This window comes from Gymnoscopelus braueri (genome assembly GCF_963280865.1).
Source record: "Gymnoscopelus braueri genome assembly, chromosome: 10".
Taxonomy (NCBI): domain Eukaryota; kingdom Metazoa; phylum Chordata; class Actinopteri; order Myctophiformes; family Myctophidae; genus Gymnoscopelus; species Gymnoscopelus braueri.
In genome coordinates this window covers 416,129-435,000 of record NC_137611.1, presented here as the reverse complement: position 1 = coordinate 435,000, position 18,872 = coordinate 416,129, and the positions used below count along the sequence as shown (strand labels likewise).

General features: G+C 44.3%; 1 protein-coding gene across 1 annotated transcript in view; it reads left to right on the top strand.

Moving 5' to 3' along the window:
- dnah9l (dynein, axonemal, heavy polypeptide 9 like) overlaps positions 1–12,919 on the top strand; it is a gene marked incomplete at both ends in the record, with an annotated part of 232,995 nt that extends 220,076 nt beyond the window's left edge. The window contains 5 exons of the mRNA XM_080438924.1: positions 1,799–1,981; positions 8,732–8,847; positions 10,185–10,297; positions 11,497–11,637; positions 12,672–12,919. Of these exons, the coding sequence (XP_080295050.1) occupies positions 1,799–1,981; positions 8,732–8,847; positions 10,185–10,297; positions 11,497–11,637; positions 12,672–12,919 (801 nt within the window). The remainder of the gene's footprint in view (positions 1–1,798; positions 1,982–8,731; positions 8,848–10,184; positions 10,298–11,496; positions 11,638–12,671) is intronic.
- Between the last annotated feature and the right edge of the window lie 5,953 nt (positions 12,920–18,872).

Sequence of the window (18,872 nt, the reverse complement as noted above, 5' to 3'; positions counted from 1 at the left end):
GATCCATAGATAGATAGATAGATCCATAGATAGATAGATAGATAGATAGATAGATAGATAGATCCATAGATAGATAGATAGATAGATAGATAGATAGATAGATCCATAGATAGATAGATAGATAGATCCATAGATAGATAGATAGATAGATAGATCCATAGATAGATAGATAGATAGATCCATAGATAGATAGATAGATAGATAGATAGATAGATAGATAGATAGATAGATCCATAGATAGATAGATAGATAGATAGATAGATAGATAGATCCATAGATAGATAGATAGATAGATAGATAGATAGATAGATAGATAGATAGATAGATAGATAGATAGATCCATAGATAGATAGATAGATAGATAGATAGATAGATAGATAGATAGATAGATAGATCCATAGATAGATAGATAGATAGATAGATCCATAGATAGATAGATAGATCCATAGATAGATAGATAGATAGATAGATAGATAGATCCATAGATAGATAGATAGATAGATAGATAGATAGATAGATCCATAGATAGATAGATAGATAGATCCATAGATAGATAGATAGATAGATAGATCCATAGATAGATAGATAGATAGATAGATCCATAGATAGATAGATAGATAGATAGATAGATAGATAGATAGATAGATAGATAGATAGATAGATAGATAGATCCATAGATAGATAGATAGATAGATAGATCCATAGATAGATAGATAGATCCATAGATAGATAGATAGATAGATAGATAGATAGATAGATAGATAGATAGATAGATCCATAGATAGATAGATAGATAGATAGATAGATAGATAGATAGATAGATCCATAGATAGATAGATAGATCCATAGATAGATAGATAGATAGATAGATAGATAGATAGATAGATCCATAGATAGATAGATAGATAGATAGATAGATAGATAGATAGATCCATAGATAGATAGATAGATCCATAGATAGATAGATAGATCCATAGATAGATAGATAGATCCATAGATAGATAGATAGATAGATAGATAGATAGATAGATAGATAGATAGATAGATAGATCCATAGATAGATAGATAGATAGATAGATAGATCCATAGATAGATAGATAGATAGATAGATAGATAGATAGATAGATCCATAGATAGATAGATAGATAGATAGATAGATAGATCCATAGATAGATAGATAGATAGATAGATCCATAGATAGATAGATCCATAGATAGATAGATAGATAGATAGATAGATCCATAGATAGATAGATAGATAGATAGATCCATAGATAGATAGATAGATAGATAGATACCTTTATTGATCCCAGAGGGGAAATATCAGTCGCCCTAAGCTACTACTTACAGCACTATAAGTAGCACCATCTATACAGAATCCCTGTAACAGGTTCTATAGCTCTAATGTGTCTTAACAGGTTCTACAGATCTAATGTGATGTGTTCTACAGGTGTAGGCCATTCTAGATGAGGTTCTACATATCTAATGTGTTCTACAGGTTAAAGGAGTAGTTCACCTAAAATAAATACTTATTTTCTATCAATTACACGCCCCATGAAGTGTCAGTAGGAAACCCCATTGAGTCTCGTACTGAGCAGCCACCCGGTCTAACCCTAACCCTAACCCTAACCCTAAACCCCACCCGGTCATCAAATGATTGACTCGATGCGACAAAGTGAGACAAAAAACTAAAACATCTAAAAAATTTATTCAAGGCTTCAGCTTCATGGGGTATGAAATTGATAGAAAATAAGTAATGTTTTGGGTGAACTACTCCTTTAATGTGATGTGTTCCACAGGTGAAGGCCATCCTAGACGAGGTCCTGGAGAAGCTTCCAGAGGAATACAACATGTCTGACATCACGTCCAAGACGGCGGAGCGTTCTCCTTACATCCTGGTCTGCTTCCAGGAGTGTGAGCGCATGAACACACTCATCCACGAGATACGACGCTCCCTCAGAGAGCTGGACCTGGGCCTCAAGGTGTGTGTGTGTGTGTGTGTGTGTGTGTGTGTGTGTGTGTGTGTGTGTGTGTGTGTGTGTGTGTGTGTGTGTGTGTGTGTGTGTGTGTGTGTGTGTGTGTGTGTGTGTGTGTGTGTGTTACCGACCGTGCTGACTTATGCAAAGGCTAAAATGTAATTTAGATAGCATGTTATTTAGATTGATGCTAGGTTCATTGTTTAACTGTGATCCTATAGTTTACTGAGACACTACACTGTCTCTCTGTATTCTATGATCCTATAGTTTACTGAGACACTACACCTCTCCAATGAATCATCACCTTACCGTGGTGGAGAGGTTTGTGTGCCCCAATGAACCTGGGAGCTGTGTTGTCGGGAGCCTAGTGCTCCTGGTAGGGTCTCCCATGGCAAAGTGGTCTCGGGGGAGGGGCCAGACTAAGAATGGTTCACCAAACACTTCATGGACAATTCAAGACGAAGTGATGCGACCCGGCCCGGAGGAAGCCCGGGGCCCTCCTCTGGAGCCAGGCCCGGAGGAAGGGCTCGTCAGCGAGCGCCTGGTGGCCGGGCTAACCACGGAGCCCGGCCGGGCACAGCCCGAAGAAGGAACGTGGGCAGATCTTCGCCGCCACGTGGGCCCACCACCCGCGATCGGAACCAGTGGGGTCGGGTGCACTGTCAGATGGGTGGCAGTGACAGCAGAGGTTCCAGACGGACCAATCAGGGGCAGCAGAAGCTGACTTTTGGGACGTGGAACGTAACTACGCTGGTGGGGAAGGAGCCTGAGCTGGTGCGGGAGGCAGAGCGCTACCGGTTAGACCTGGTGGGGCTTGCCTCCACACATAGCAAGGACTCTGGAACCAAACTCCTGGACAAGGGGTGGACCTTGTTTTATTCTGGAGTTGCTCAGGGTGTGAGGTCTCAGGCGGGTGTGGGGATACTCACAAGCCCCCGGTTGAGTGCCATCACGTTGGGGTTCACCCCGGTGGACAAGAGAGTCGCCTCCCTCCGCCTAAGGGTTGATGGGGGGAAAACTCTGACTGTTGTCTGTGCGTACGCGCCAAACAAGAGTTCAGAGTATTCGGCCTTTTTGGATACCCTGCATGGGGTCCTGCATGGGGCTCCGGTGGGGGATTCCATAGTCTTGCTGGGGGACTTCAACGCACACGTGGGCAATGACGGGGATACTTGGACTGGCGTGATTGGGAGGAACGGTCTCCCTGATCTGAACCTGAGTGGTGGCTTGTTATTGGATTTCTGTGCTAGTCATGGACTGACAATAACAAACACCATGTTCAAACATAAGGATGCTCATAAGTGTACTTGGTACCAGAGTACCCTAGGCCAAAGATCAATGATCGATTTTGTAATCGTATCAGCTGATCTGAGGCCGCATGTTCTGGACACTCGGGTGAAGAGAGGGGCGGAACTGTCAACTGATCACCATCTGGTGGTGAGTTGGTTCAGATGGCGGGGGAAGCCTCTGGACAGACCTGGCAAACCCAAGCGTGTAGTGCGGGTGAACTGGGAACGTTTGGAGGAGACCTCTGTTCGGAAGGAATTTAACTCCCACCTCCGGCGGGACTTCTCTGGCATCCCTGTGGAGGTTGGGGGCATTGAACAGGAATGGGCAATGTTCAAAGCCTCTATTGCTAAAGCTGCGGCTGTGAGCTGTGGTCAGAAGGTCTTAGGTGCCTCAAGGGGCGGTAACCCTCGAACACCCTGGTGGACAGCGGTGGTCAGGGAAGCCGTCCGACTGAAGAAGGAGGCCTATCGGGGTATGATATCCCAGGGGACTCCAGAGGCAGTTGCAAGGTACCGACAGGCCCGAAGGGCGGCAGCCACAGCTGTGACGGAGGCTAAGCAGCGGGTGTGGGAGGAGTTCGGGGAATCCATGGAGAAGGACTTTCGGGCGGCACCAAAGTTGTTCTGGACGACCATACGGCACCTCAGGAGGGGAAAGCGGGGAACCATCCAAGCTGTATACAGCAAGGATGGGGCTCTGCTGACTTCAAGTGAGGAAGTCGTAGGGAGGTGGAAGGAACACTTTGAGGAACTCCTAAACCCAATGATATCAGACCCACCCTCCCTGACAGGAGCAGAGCCTGAGGATGATGGGGGATCGGCGTCAATCTCCCGGAAGGAAGTCACTGAGGTAGTTAAACAACTCCACAGTGGCAAAGCTCCGGGGGTTGATGAGATTCGTCCAGAAATGCTGAAGGCTCTGGGTGTTGAGGGGCTGTCTTGGTTGATACGTCTTTGCAACATCGCGTGGAAGTCTGGGACAGTACCGAGGGAGTGGCAGACTGGGGTGGTGGTCCCACTTTTCAAAAAGGGGGACCAGAGGTTGTGTGCCAATTACAGAGGTATCACATTACTCAGCCTCCCTGGGAAAGTTTATGCCAAGGTACTGGAAAGGAGGGTCCGGCCGATAGTCGAACCTCAGATTCAAGAGGAGCAATGTGGTTTCCGTCCTGGTCGTGGAACAACTGACCAACTCTTTACTCTGGCAGGGATCCTGGAGAGGGCCTGGGAGTATGCATATCCGGTCTACATGTGTTTTGTGGATTTGGAGAAGGCATATGACCGGGTCCCCCGGGAGTTTCTGTGGGAGGTGCTGCGGGAATATGGGGTGAGGGGGACCTTGTTGAGGGCCATCCAATCTCTGTACGCCCAAAGCGAGAGCTGTGTCCGTGTGCTCGGCAGTAAGTCGGATTATTTTCCAGTGGGGGTTGGTCTCAGACAGGGCTGCGCCTTGTCACCTATCCTGTTTGTGATTTTCATGGACAGGATCTCGAGGCGAAGTCGTGGCGGAGAGGGTATACGGTTCGGTGAGCTAAGGGTTGCGTCACTGCTTTTTGCGGATGATGTGGTCCTGATGGCACCATCGGTCCGGGACCTTCAGCTCTCACTGGATCGGTTCGCAGTCGAGTGTGCGTCGGCTGGGATGAAAATCAGCATCTCCAAATCTGAGGCCATGGTTCTCAGCAGGAAACCGGTGGATTGTGCAGTCCGGGTAGGGAATGAGGCTTTGCCCCAGGTGAAGGAGTTTAAGTATCTCGGGGTCTTGTTTACGAGTGAGGGGAGGACGGAGCAGGAGATCAGCCGGAGAATCGGAGCAGCAGGAGCGGTATTGCAGTCGCTGTACCGCACTGTGGTGACGAAAAGAGAGCTGAGCCAGAAGGCAAAGCTCTCGGTCTTCCGAGCAATCTTCGTTCCTACTCTCACCTATGGTCATGAAGTGTGGGTCATGACCGAAAGAATAAGGTCGCGGGTACAAGCGGCCGAAATGAGTTTTCTCAGACGGGTGGCTGGCATCTCCCTTAGAGATAGGGTGAGAAGTTCGGTCACCCGGGAGAGACTCGGAGTAGAGTCGCTGCTCCTTCGCTTGGAAAGGAGCCAGCTTAGGTGGTTCGGGCATCTAGTACGGATGCCTCCCGAGCGTCTCCCTAGGGAGGTCCTCGCTGCACGTCCCACTGGGAGGAGACCCCGGGGCAGACCAAGGACCAGATGGGCGGATTACATCTCCACACTGGCCTGGGAACGCCTCGGGATCCCCCAGGAGGAAGTTGCTAATGTTGCTCAGGAGAGGAAGGTCTGGAGCTCTCTGCTGGAACTGTTGCCCCCGCGACCCGACTCCGGATAAGCGGTTGAAGATGGATGGATGGATGGATGGACTACACTGTCTCTCTGTATTCTATGATCCTATAGTTTACTGAGACACTACACTGTCTCTATGTATTCTATGATCCTATAGTTTACTGAGACACTACACTGTCTCTGTATTCTATGATCCTATAGTTTACTGAGACACTACACTGTCTCTCTGTATTCTATGATCCTATAGTTTACTGAGACGCTACACTGTCTCTCTGTATTCTATGATCCTATAGTTTACTGAGACACTACACTGACTCTGTATTCTATGATCCTATAGTTTACTGAGACACTACACTGTCTCTCTGTATTCTATGATCCTATAGTTTACTGAGACACTACACTGTCTCTGTATTCTATGATCCTATAGTTTACTGAGACACTACACTGTCTCTGTATTCTATGATCCTATAGTTTACTGAGACACTACACTGACTCTGTATTCTATGATCCTATAGTTTACTGAGACACTAGACTGTCTCTCTGTATTCTATGATCCTATAGTTTACTGAGACACTACACTGTCTCTGTATTCTATGATCCTATAGTTTACTGAGACACTACACTGTCTCTCTGTATTCTATGATCCTATAGTTTACTGAGACACTACACTGTCTCTCTGTATTCTATGATCCTATAGTTTACTGAGACACTACACTGTCTCTCTGTATTCTATGATCCTATAGTTTACTGAGACACTACACTGTCTCTGTATTCTATGATCCTATAGTTTACTGAGACACTACACTGACTCTGTATTCTATGATCCTATAGTTTACTGAGGCACTACACTGTCTCTGTATTCTATGATCCTATAGTTTACTGAGACACTACACTGACTCTGTATTCTATGATCCTATAGTTTACTGAGACACTACACTGTCTCTGTATTCTATGATCCTATAGTTTACTGAGACACTACACTGTCTCTCTGTATTCTATGATCCTATAGTTTACTGAGACACTACACTGTCTCTCTGTATTCTATGATCCTATAGTTTACTGAGACACTACACTGTCTCTGTATTCTATGATCCTATAGTTTACTGAGACACTACACTGTCTCTGTATTCTATGATCCTATAGTTTACTGAGGCACTACACTGTCTCTCTGTATTCTATGATCCTATAGTTTACTGAGACACTACACTGTCTCTGTATTCTATGATCCTATAGTTTACTGAGACACTACACTGTCTCTGTATTCTATGATCCTATAGTTTACTGAGGCACTACACTGTCTCTCTGTATTCTATGATCCTATAGTTTACTGAGACACTACACTGTCTCTGTATTCTATGATCCTATAGTTTACTGAGACACTACACTGTCTCTCTGTATTCTATGATCCTATATTTTACTGAGACACTACACTGTCTCTCTGTATTCTATGATCCTATAGTTTACTGAGACACTACACTGTCTCTCTGTATTCTATGATCCTATAGTTTACTGAGACACTACACTGTCTCTCTGTATTCTATGATCCTATAGTTTACTGAGACACTACACTGTCTCTGTATTCTATGATCCTATAGTTACTGAGACACTACACTGTCTCTGTATTCTATGATCCTATAGTTTACTGAGACGCTACACTGTCTCTGTATTCTATGATCCTATAGTTTACTGAGACACTAAACTGTCTCTGTATTCTATGATCCTATAGTTTACTGAAACACTACACTGTCTCTATATTCTATGATCCTATAGTTTACTGAGACACTACACTGTCTCTCTGTATTCTATGATCCTATAGTTTACTGAGACACTACACTGTCTCTCTGTATTCTATGATCCTATAGTTTACTGAGACACTACACTGTCTCTCTGTATTCTATGATCCTATAGTTTACTGAGACACTACACTGTCTCTCTGTATTCTATGATCCTATAGTTTACTGAGACACTACACTGTCTCTCTGTATTCTATGATCCTATAGTTTACTGAGACACTACACTGTCTCTCTGTATTCTATGATCCTATAGTTACTGAGACACTACACTGTCTCTGTATTCTATGATCCTATAGTTTACTGAGACACTACACTGTCTCTGTATTCTATGATCCTATAGTTTACTGAGACACTACACTGTCTCTGTATTCTATGATCCTATAGTTTACTGAGACGCTACACTGTCTCTGTATTCTATGATCCTATAGTTTACTGAGACACTAAACTGTCTCTGTATTCTATGATCCTATAGTTTACTGAAACACTACACTGTCTCTATATTCTATGATCCTATAGTTTACTGAGACACTACACTGTCTCTCTGTATTCTATGATCCTATAGTCTACTGAGACACTACACTGTCTCTGTATTCTATGATCCTATAGTTTACTGAGACACTAAACTGTCTCTGTATTCTATGATCCTATAGTTTACTGAGACACTACACTTTCTCTCTGTATTCTATGATCCTATAGTTTACTGAGACACTACACTGTCTCTCTGTATTCTATGATCCTATAGTTTACTGAGACACTACACTGTCTGTCTGTATTCTATGATCCTATAGTTTACTGAGACACTACACTGTCTCTGTATTCTATGATCCTATAGTTTACTGAGACACTACACTGTCTCTCTGTATTCTATGATCCTATAGTTTACTGAGACACTACACTGTCTCTGTATTCTATGATCCTATAGCTTACTGAGACACTACACTGTCTGTCTGTATTCTATGATCCTATAGTTTACTGAGACACTACACTGTCTCTCTGTATTCTATGATCCTATAGTTTACTGAGACACTACACTGTCTGTCTGTATTCTATGATCCTATAGTTTACTGAGACACTACACTGTCTCTGTATTCTATGATCCTATAGTTTACTGAGACACTACACTGTCTCTCTGTATTCTATGATCCTATAGTTTACTGAGACACTACACTGTCTCTGTATTCTATGATCCTATAGTTTACTGAGACACTACACTGTCTCTGTATTCTATGATCCTATAGTTTACCGAGACACTACACTGTCTCTGTATTCTATGTATGTGTTTACCTTGTTTACTGTATATTATATTATAAATACATTCTATGTATGTGTTTACCTAGAAACAGAGTGTCTGATAAATGATACATTGTGATTGGTTACAGGGTGAGCTGGCCATTTCCTCAGAGATGGAACAGCTCCAGACAGCCTTGTTCTTTGACAACGTTCCTGAAACCTGGACCAAGCTGGCCTACCCCTCTATCTATAGTCTGGCTATATGGTATGTAACCTCTATCTATAGTCTATACTGTTACCCCTCTATCTATAGTCTGGCTATATGGTACGTATGTAACTAAGTACATTTACTCAAGTACTGAATCAATCAGAATATGTTGTATTTGTCCCATCAGGTTAACATGTGTAAAGAAGTGAGTGAGAGCAAAGGGAAAGACTTCAGCAGCCTTTGGCCGTTCAGCATTCAGCCGTCCAGAGCGGCGGAGACAATAAAACAAAAACAAATAAAGATATATATCTATAGTTCAACAGTCTGATGGTAGCTTTGCTCTAGCAGTCTTATGCAAAGGTTAAAATGTCATTTAGATAGATGCCAGGTTAATGTGTTTCAATGTATAGATTATTGATTTTCTTTATATTTTTCTACTGTTTAGTCATGTGATACTGATCACATGATGAGGTAGAAACTATTCATAACATAGATATAGAAACCTAGATACCTCATTGGCCTCTGCAGTTCGTTGGAGCGACCTGGAACGCGGAAATGTCCAGCTGCCCCCCCGGAAGAGGAAGCGCGTCCGCCATACAGACGCCTCAGAGCCAGAGAAGGCGTCTACCTTTATATGTCTATGATTCATAAAGCTGGTGTTAAGTCATGTGATACTGAAGTCATGTGATACTGAAGTCATGTGATACTGAAGTCATGTGATACTGAAGTCATGTGATACTGAAGTAGAGAACTGTGTCCTTCATGAGCTTTGACCATGAACTGTCTGTTCCTGGAGGGAGGGAAGCTCACCTCCCTATAATCTAACATGTCTGTCTGTCTGTCTGTAAGAGACGTTTACTAAACAGATGTTTATATTTGGTAATATAAACATGGGTAAAAAAGAAGAAAAAAGGTAGATTGCTGATTTTCCATTTTTGGGCAAAGATGGCATTTTTTCTAAGTAGGAAAGAAAAGATGAATGGAGGGCAGAGGTGTGACTGTTTAGCAGTTTTTAAGGATTTAGTTAAAGCCCGATTATTGTTTGAATATAAATACTATGACAAATCTCTCTCATGTATTATATATTGTCTCTCTCTCTCAGGTATATAATGTAATGTATTGTCTATGTCTCTCACACAGTTATATAATGTATTGTCTATGTCTCTCTCTCAGTTATATAATGTATTGTCTATGTCTCTCTCTCTCAGTTATATAATGTATTGTCTATGTCTCTCTCTCTCAGTTATATAATGTATTGTTGTCTATGTCTCTCTCTCTCTCTCTCAGTTATATAATGTATTGTCTATGTCTCTCTCTCTCAGTTATATAATGTATTGTCTATGTCTCTCTCTCTCAGTTATATAATGTATTGTCTATGTCTCTCTCTCTCTCAGGTATAATGATGTATTGCTGCGCTGTAGAGAGCTGGACAGCTGGACTCAGGATCTGTTGCTGCCCAGCGTTGTGTGGCTGTCTGGACTGTTCAACCCCCAGTCCTTCCTGACTGGTAACACACACACACACACACACACACACACACACACACACACACACACACACACACACACACACACACACACACACACACACACACACACACACACACACACACACACACACACACAGACACACACAGACAGACACACACAGACAGACACAGACAGACAGACAGACAGACAGACACACACAGTTACATTCTAGTATGTTACCATTAGATAGACAAACAGGTAGATTCATTGGTTCTCCTGAAGAGATGATAATTTGTTTATTATGTGACTTGGAAGAAATAGACAATAGATGTTGTCTAAATCCATGTTCTGTTTTACTGTCCATTATATGATGAATTAAGAAATGTATTGTTTGTAAAATGTAATCTATTTTTGTGCTGATTATAAAAGACGATGCACTGATTTGTATGTGGTATCCTATAAGTCCATGTGGGCGGGGCATCGTTACACAACAAGACACACAAATAAAGAAATCTAAATCACGCCCGATTTTCCTTTTTTTTTTAATGAACTGTTTTTTTTCCGATTTTTTTTCTTTTTCACCCACACACTCTGAGGGGTGTGGAGCTCAATGGTGCAACCCGGAAGTGGATCTATTCACTTCCGGTTTTAAAAAGTGCCCAAAATGCTCCAAAACTTTTAGCACCCCCCCTAAGTGGGGGTCTGCCAACAAATGCATCAGACCCAAAAGTGGATTTATTCACCTCCGGTTTTGAAAAGTGCCCAAAATGCTCCCAAACTTTGCCTACCTCCCCTAAATAGGGATCTGCGAACAAATATATAATGCTACGTTTTTGCCTCAGACCACCAGAAGTGGGTGAAACAAGCACTTGAAACCATTTGAGTAATTGTTTATTAATTTATAAAATTAAATAATTAAAAAAAAAAAAAAAAAATCGGCTTTTTTATTTTCCTTTTTTAGGTTTCTGTTAATTTTTTATTAATTTTTTAATTATTTTTTTGCTGCTTTTTTTTTACTCCACCAAAATGGACCACCCAAAAACGTTAGGAGCACGTTTTAGGCCATTTGGAGTCGATTGATGGTACTTTGTAGTGACACTATTTTGAGTCTCCAGCCAGCTGCAGGCGCACTTAAATTTTCTTAGGAAATGTGTTTCTAGTGTTTGTTTATTTTTGTCCCTGTGTTCATACAGTCTCTTTTTGTCCCAGTGTTCATACAGTCTCTTTTTGTCTCTAGCGGTCATGCAGTCTCTCGCCCGTAAGAACGAGTGGCCTCTGGACAAGATGAACCTGACGGTAGACGTCACCAAGAAGTTTAAAGAAGAGTTCAACCAGCCGGCCAGAGAGGGGGCCTATATCTATGGACTCTATATGGAAGGTATAGAGATATATGTATATAAAATATATCTATGGACTCTATATGGAAGGTATAGAGATATATGTATATAAAATATATCTATGGACTCTATATGGAAGGTATAGATATATATATGTATATAAAATATATCTATGGACTCTATATGGAAGGTATAGAGATATATGTATATAAAATATATCTATGGACTCTATATGGAAGGTATAGATGTATATAAAATATATCTATGGACTCTATATATATGGAAGGTATAGAGAGATATCTATATATATATAGATATAGATATAGATACATACATACATAAATACATATATCTATGGACTCTATATGGAAGGTATAGATATATATGTATATAAAATATATCTATGGACTCTATATGGAAGGTATAGAGATATATGTATATAAAATATATGTATGGACTCTATATGGAAGGTATAGAGATATATGTATATAAAATATAATACATACATACATACTAATATAATACATACATACATACATATATCTATGGACTCTATATGGAAGGTATATATAGATACATACAAACATTTTCAGATCGGGGTCCGCGGCCAAATACATATCATTTTGGGGGTCCAGTCTGAAAAGCACTGATAATAGAAGGTATTTGTAGAACCGTCCTCAGGTCTAACTGCCTAGAGGGTCACAAACATGCAGACCTTTGATGCTCCGATGCACCAACGCTGGTCAGGGGTCAGGGGTCAGGGGTCTGCCATCACAATAGCCACACCAGGGACCACGTTGGGGGCCACGTTGGGGGGCCTCCAGGGGCCACGGGTACCCCGTTGCTCCAATCCACACCAAACAGGCACAAACGCTGTTCAGGGGTCAGGGGTCAGGGGTCTGCAATTAAAATAGTCGCACCCCAAAATAATACATTTACAATATACACTTACAATAGGAAGACTTTTATTGTGTATTTATAGAGATGAAACGTTAAGTAAAAGTGTTCCTCATTGCAGACGGCAGAGATTTGTATCTCTATGATCAAAGCTTAAAGGTGGTCCTTCTCCTCGTAGGGGCGCGCTGGGACCCCCAGAGCGGGGTGATCTCTGAGGCCCGTCTGAAGGAGCTGACGCCCACCATGCCGGTGATCTCTGTGCGGGCGGTGCCCAACGACCGCCAGGAGACCCGCAACATCTACGAGTGTCCTCTCTACAAGACCAAGGTCAGAGGACCCACCTACGTCTGGACCTTCAGCCTGAAGACCAGGGAGAGGCCGGCCAAGTGGGTGCTGGCCGGGGTGGCTCTGCTGCTCAGTGTCTGAGAGACCACCCACCCACTGGAGAGACCACCCACCCACTGGAGAGACCACCCACCCACTGGAGAGACCACCCACCCACTGGAGAGACCCCCCACCCACTGGAGAGACCCCCCACCCACTGGAGAGACCCCCCACCCACTGGAGAGACCCCCCACCCACTGAGACCACTCCCCTACTGAGACCACTCCCCTACTGAGACCACCCACCCACTGAGACCACTCCCCTACTGAGACCACTCCCCTACTGAGACCACCCACCCACTGAGACCACTCCCCTACTGAGACCACTCCCCTACTGAGACCACTCACCTACTGAGACCACTCCCCTACTGAGACCACTCCCCTACTGAGACCACTCCCCTACTGAGACCACTCACCTACTGAGACCACTCCCCTACTGAGACCACTCCCCTACTGAGACCACTCCCCCACTGAGACCACTCCCCTACTGAGACCACTCCCCTACTGAGACCACTCCCCCACTGAGACCACTCCCCTACTGAGACCACTCCCCTACTGAGACCACTCCCCTACTGAGACCACTCCCCCACTGAGACCACTCCCCTACTGAGACCACTCACCTACTGAGACCACCCACCCACTGAGACCACCCACCTACTGAGACCACCCACCTACTGAGACCACCCACCTACTGAGACCACCCACCCACTGAGACCACTCCCCTACTGAGACCACCCACCTACTGAGACCACCCACCTACTGAGACCACTCCCCTACTGAGACCACCCACCTACTGAGACCACTCCCCTACTGAGACCACTCCCCTACTGAGACCACCCACCTACTGAGACCACTCCCCTACTGAGACCACCCACCTACTGAGACCACCCACCTACTGAGACCACTCCCCTACTGAGACCACCCACCCACTGGAGAGACCCCCCACCCACTGGAGAGACCCCCCACCCACTGGAGAGACCCCCCACCCACTGAGACCACTCCCCTACTGAGACCCCCCACCCACTGGAGAGACCACCCACCCACTGGAGAGACCACCCACCCACTGAGACCACTCCCCTACTGAGACCCCCCACCCACTGGAGAGACCACCCACCCACTGGAGAGACCACCCACCCACTGGAGAGACCACCCACCCACTGAGACCACTCCCCTACTGAGACCACCCACCCACTGAGACCACCCACCTACTGAGACCACTCCCCTACTGAGACCACTCCCCTACTGAGACCACTCCCCTACTGAGACCACTCCCCTACTGAGACCACTCCCCTACTGAGACCACCCACCTACTGAGACCACCCACCTACTGAGACCACCCACCTACTGAGACCACTCCCCTACTGAGACCACTCACCCACTGAGACCACTCACCTACTGAGACCACTCACCTACTGAGACCACCCACCTACTGAGACCACTCCCCTACTGAGACCACTCACCCACTGAGACCACTCCCCTACTGAGACCACTCACCTACTGAGACCACTCACCTACTGAGACCACTCACCTACTGAGACCACCCACCTACTGAGACCACCCACCTACTGAGACCACCCACCTACTGAGACCACTCCCCTACTGAGACCACCCACCTACTGAGACCACCCACCTACTGAGACCACTCCCCTACTGAGACCACCCACCTACTGAGACCACCCACCTACTGAGACCACTCCCCTACTGAGACCACCCACCTACTGAGACCACCCACCTACTGAGACCACTCCCCTACTGAGACCACCCACCTACTGAGACCACCCACCCACTAAGACCACCCACCTACTGAGACCACTCCCCTACTGAGACCACCCACCTACTGAGACCACTCCCCTACTGAGACCACCCACCCACTAAGACCACCCACCTACTGAGACCACCCACCTACTGACACCACCCACCTACTGAGACCACTCCCCTACTGAGACCACTCCCCTACTGAGACCACTCCCCTACTGAGACCACTCCCCTACTGAGACCACTCACCCACTGAGACCACCCACCTACTGAGACCACCCACCTACTGAGACCACCCACCTACTGAGACCACTCCCCTACTGAGACCACCCACCTACTGAGACCACTCCCCTACTGAGACCACTCCCCTACTGAGACCACCCACCCACTGAGACCACTCCCCTACTGAGACCACTCACCTACTGACACCACCCACCCACTCACTGGGAGAGACCACCCACCCACTGAAGACCACCACCTACTGGGAGAGACCACCCACCTCTGTGATGGACAGGTGGTCAGTATGTGATGTCTTGGTACAGTGGGCACACGCTCACGTGTGCGTGCATGTGCATGTGCGCGTGCTTGTGACGTAGCGCTCCACTAGCTAAACATTCACAGTACAGCCTGTTTATCAAGCTTGATTCATGTCATATACAACATCATTCATGTATTCCTCTACTCTATACTTTTTCATTCTGGTTATTTATATCTTGGAAATAAAATGTGATGTCCACTCCTATTTGTGTGCAATCTTTTTTCTCTTTTTTTTTTCTTTCTAAATTTGTATCCCACGATTTTGTAACCCAGATTTTTTTTACACCCAGTGCCAATTGTCTATGTAATCCTGGGCACTACCTTCCCTCTGCCAACCTAGGGAGGCCAGGGCCGAGCTCATGCCTCCTTCAATGCTTGAGAGCTGTCGTATCTGGGTCATAAGGGAACCGGCAGAAATACGAGTCCATTTCCGGAGGCGGGGAATAAAGAATCATCGTTCAGAGACCGGAGCTTTCATTCTCAAACAATTCCATTTTATTGTCAGAGTCCTTTAGCAATCCATACAAGTCAATTGTCGTATAGCGCATTTTGTTCATAGGGTCTGCTGTACCCTGTTGAACCGTGACATCTGTGTGAGCCAAAACACAGAGTCCTGTTTGCTTCCAATACAAGTCATTATATACTGAAACATTTGTTAAAGATAGACTTCCTTCTTTCTGTGACAGTCAATCACAATCAGGCTCCTGTCTAAACAATAGCTCGGACCGCCTTCTCCTCTCAGGGCACTGATTTATATTAAACCCTGTTTGTCTTAACTCATCTCGGCTGGCTTGACTGAAGAGGGCAACTGTCTTAGTGTCCAACAGGCACTGTTGCCTAATCCCAGAATACACTTTGTGAGAACCAAGCACTCAGGGTGTGGTATTATGTATTCACACCATATTTGGAAGTGTTATCTTGGCCAATTCACTGCAGCTGGCAGTCACCACTAGAATCTTCCCAAATAGTCTAGTGACGTTTTGGTCTCCTCTTGTTATTAGACACTTTAATGGTTTGTGTTTATAATATATTAATATCACAATCATTTCATATTCCATAAGCACAGGACCCGATATTCACGACAGAGCCAACTGACCTTCTTGTCACCTGACAGGGGAGAGTTTCCCTGGTTGGACGTAGCATGTGGAAGGAACACGTTATTCCAACCAGTTCCTTTCCCCTCCATCAGGCGCCCCAGCTGGCCAGGGGGAGGCAGTAGAGTGACTAGGATTTGTTTGCAATCTTTGACTTTTGTATGTGTGAATGTAAGTTTTAACTTCTTTTGATGTGCAGACTATACCTATTGTTAATTATATTGTTGCCTATAAGCTATTTACTTTTAACTCCCTACATATATTCCACAATGATAGTAGCCTATACTATATTTTCAAATGTGTTAATGCTCTTGTGATACTAGTGCAATACAATATAATGTATCCTACTAACAATTTATAAATACGTCATGTAGGCTTGAAGCTTACCTTATGTTGAGTCAGTCAGCTAGTCAAGTCAAGTCAACTGATTTTCATCTGGCTGCAGTGGATGGCAGTTAAGATTTCAAAAATGTGATAACCTGATTGGCCAAACTGAGAAGGAAAGTCATTGGTTGTGAATGGCTGTGCTGCAGAGAGACACTGCAGCATTCACATGATAATTAGCAACTTTGGTCAAAGCTGTCTGGAATGGGAAATGTTGTTATACTTTATAACATCTCAGAGGCAACTATTGCACTTTTTACTACAATGTAATTAATTAAAAACTTTAGTTAAGATACTTAGATTTAGATTAAGAGTATACATAAAAAAACATAGATTAACACATTAAGCCCTACATTATACAAAGCATTGCAATGAGATTTTTTTCAAAAGACCATAGTTAAGATTTAGACAAGTTAAATTACTTATTAGATTTAGATTATTTAAAAAACATAGATTAACAAAGATATTGAAAAAATGTATATTGTTTTGTTCCATTTTTGCAACGTAAACCTGCCAAACCTGTGTTTTATTGCTGATTAAGCTCATTTGGGGAGAGAGAGAGAGAGAGAGAGAGAGAGAGAGACTCTTTATATGGCAACATTCCAACAGCAATACACATCTTCATGTTCATTAAAGACAAAACTAAGTGAACCCAAAAAAAAGAGGACCCAGCACAGCGAAGGAACCCAAAGTCAACTCTCTGCACCAATTTTTTAAACCTGAAAATCTCTTGCTTGATAAAACACCCTCTTCCTGTTAACCTGTCCTCATCACCCCTCATCCCGACATCTACATTACTATTGTATTCTTGGGAACAGATATGGGAAATGTTCTTATTCACTTAGATTATACAAAAAAAAAGATTAACAAATTAAGCCCTTAACAAAAATATTGAAAATTATATTTTTGTTTTGTTCCATTTTTGCTTTGGCAATGGAGAGAGGGAGAGGGAGAGGGAGAGAGAGAGAGAGACCCCCTCTTTAAACAAAGAGTGAATTTGGATGTCCAAGGAAATGGCCAGTCTCCTGCTGGGTCTTTGTCTGGCAGAGGAACGGTAAATCACTGATTTCCAAATGTATATAGACAAATTTCACAGTAAACATTTTCAACTGTAAATTTCCAATGACATACAAAAACACCAGCAAACTGCGGGTTTACTGAGCAACTGCAATTGCCCGAATTTGCCCATTAATGCCTCTTTTCATGCAGTGACAATCAAAACAAAAAATATGTTTGAAAAATATTTGAAAGTCAGAATCTTCAATAGATCAATTTCTATGTACCAAGATCACTGGGTGCAGGTATAGTGCAGGAATACACACAATGATTAGTCTTTAGGGTGGTTGTGTTCCGTTTGATATCCTTCTCCTATCCTCCTACTCTAATTGACGGCCAAACTCATGGAGGCTAAACAACTGTATGAAAGCACTCTCCAAGCACACACATGGCCCAACTAACTCCACATCTTCCCCCAAAATTCCTCAATATTCTGCCTGTAACACCAGCTGCTTCCCATACCGTTACTCTACTTGCACGATGTACAATTAATATGAAACGCATTATGCCCCAATACTTCAGCAAAGCTCACAATTTACTTCTGGGTGGTTCTTTTAACAGCCAATCATCATCATCTGCGACCAAAACTCAGCACCTTCGTTGCCACATACTCTACTGCACATAGCCCCTCCCCCCCAGAGCACACAGAACATTATCACCAGCCTTGGACAACAGATCTACAAGCTACCAACGCCTCGCACATCCACGTGTTGTTGCCTTGCAACTCTACTGCACGTAGCCCCTACCCCCGCAGAGCACACAGAACGACACAGGGATATGGACAGAGGGAGGAGGGACAGAAAGGCAGAGAGACAACAGGAAACTTTTCGGTCAGACTCGCGCACGCACTACTCCACGTCGCACACCCCCCTGTTGCTACAACGACCATCACGGCATCACGGTCCCCAGTCCCCATAACGTTAGACTTTCCCATTGAGCCAACACTACTCAGCGACGACGTTGCTTCTCAACACACAGACTTCTTCAACAACGACCAGCTCACTGGAGTAACGTGAACCGTCTCTAGCGAACCCACGGTATAGTGATCCCCCCATCGAATGTTGCTGCGCATTAAGTAGAGTACTTACGGTAGGAGTTGCTCCGTGCGGGGGAAAGGTCCTGAAAGATACATAACTTATTCAATCTTCTGTCCCAAGTCGGCCCCCGCAT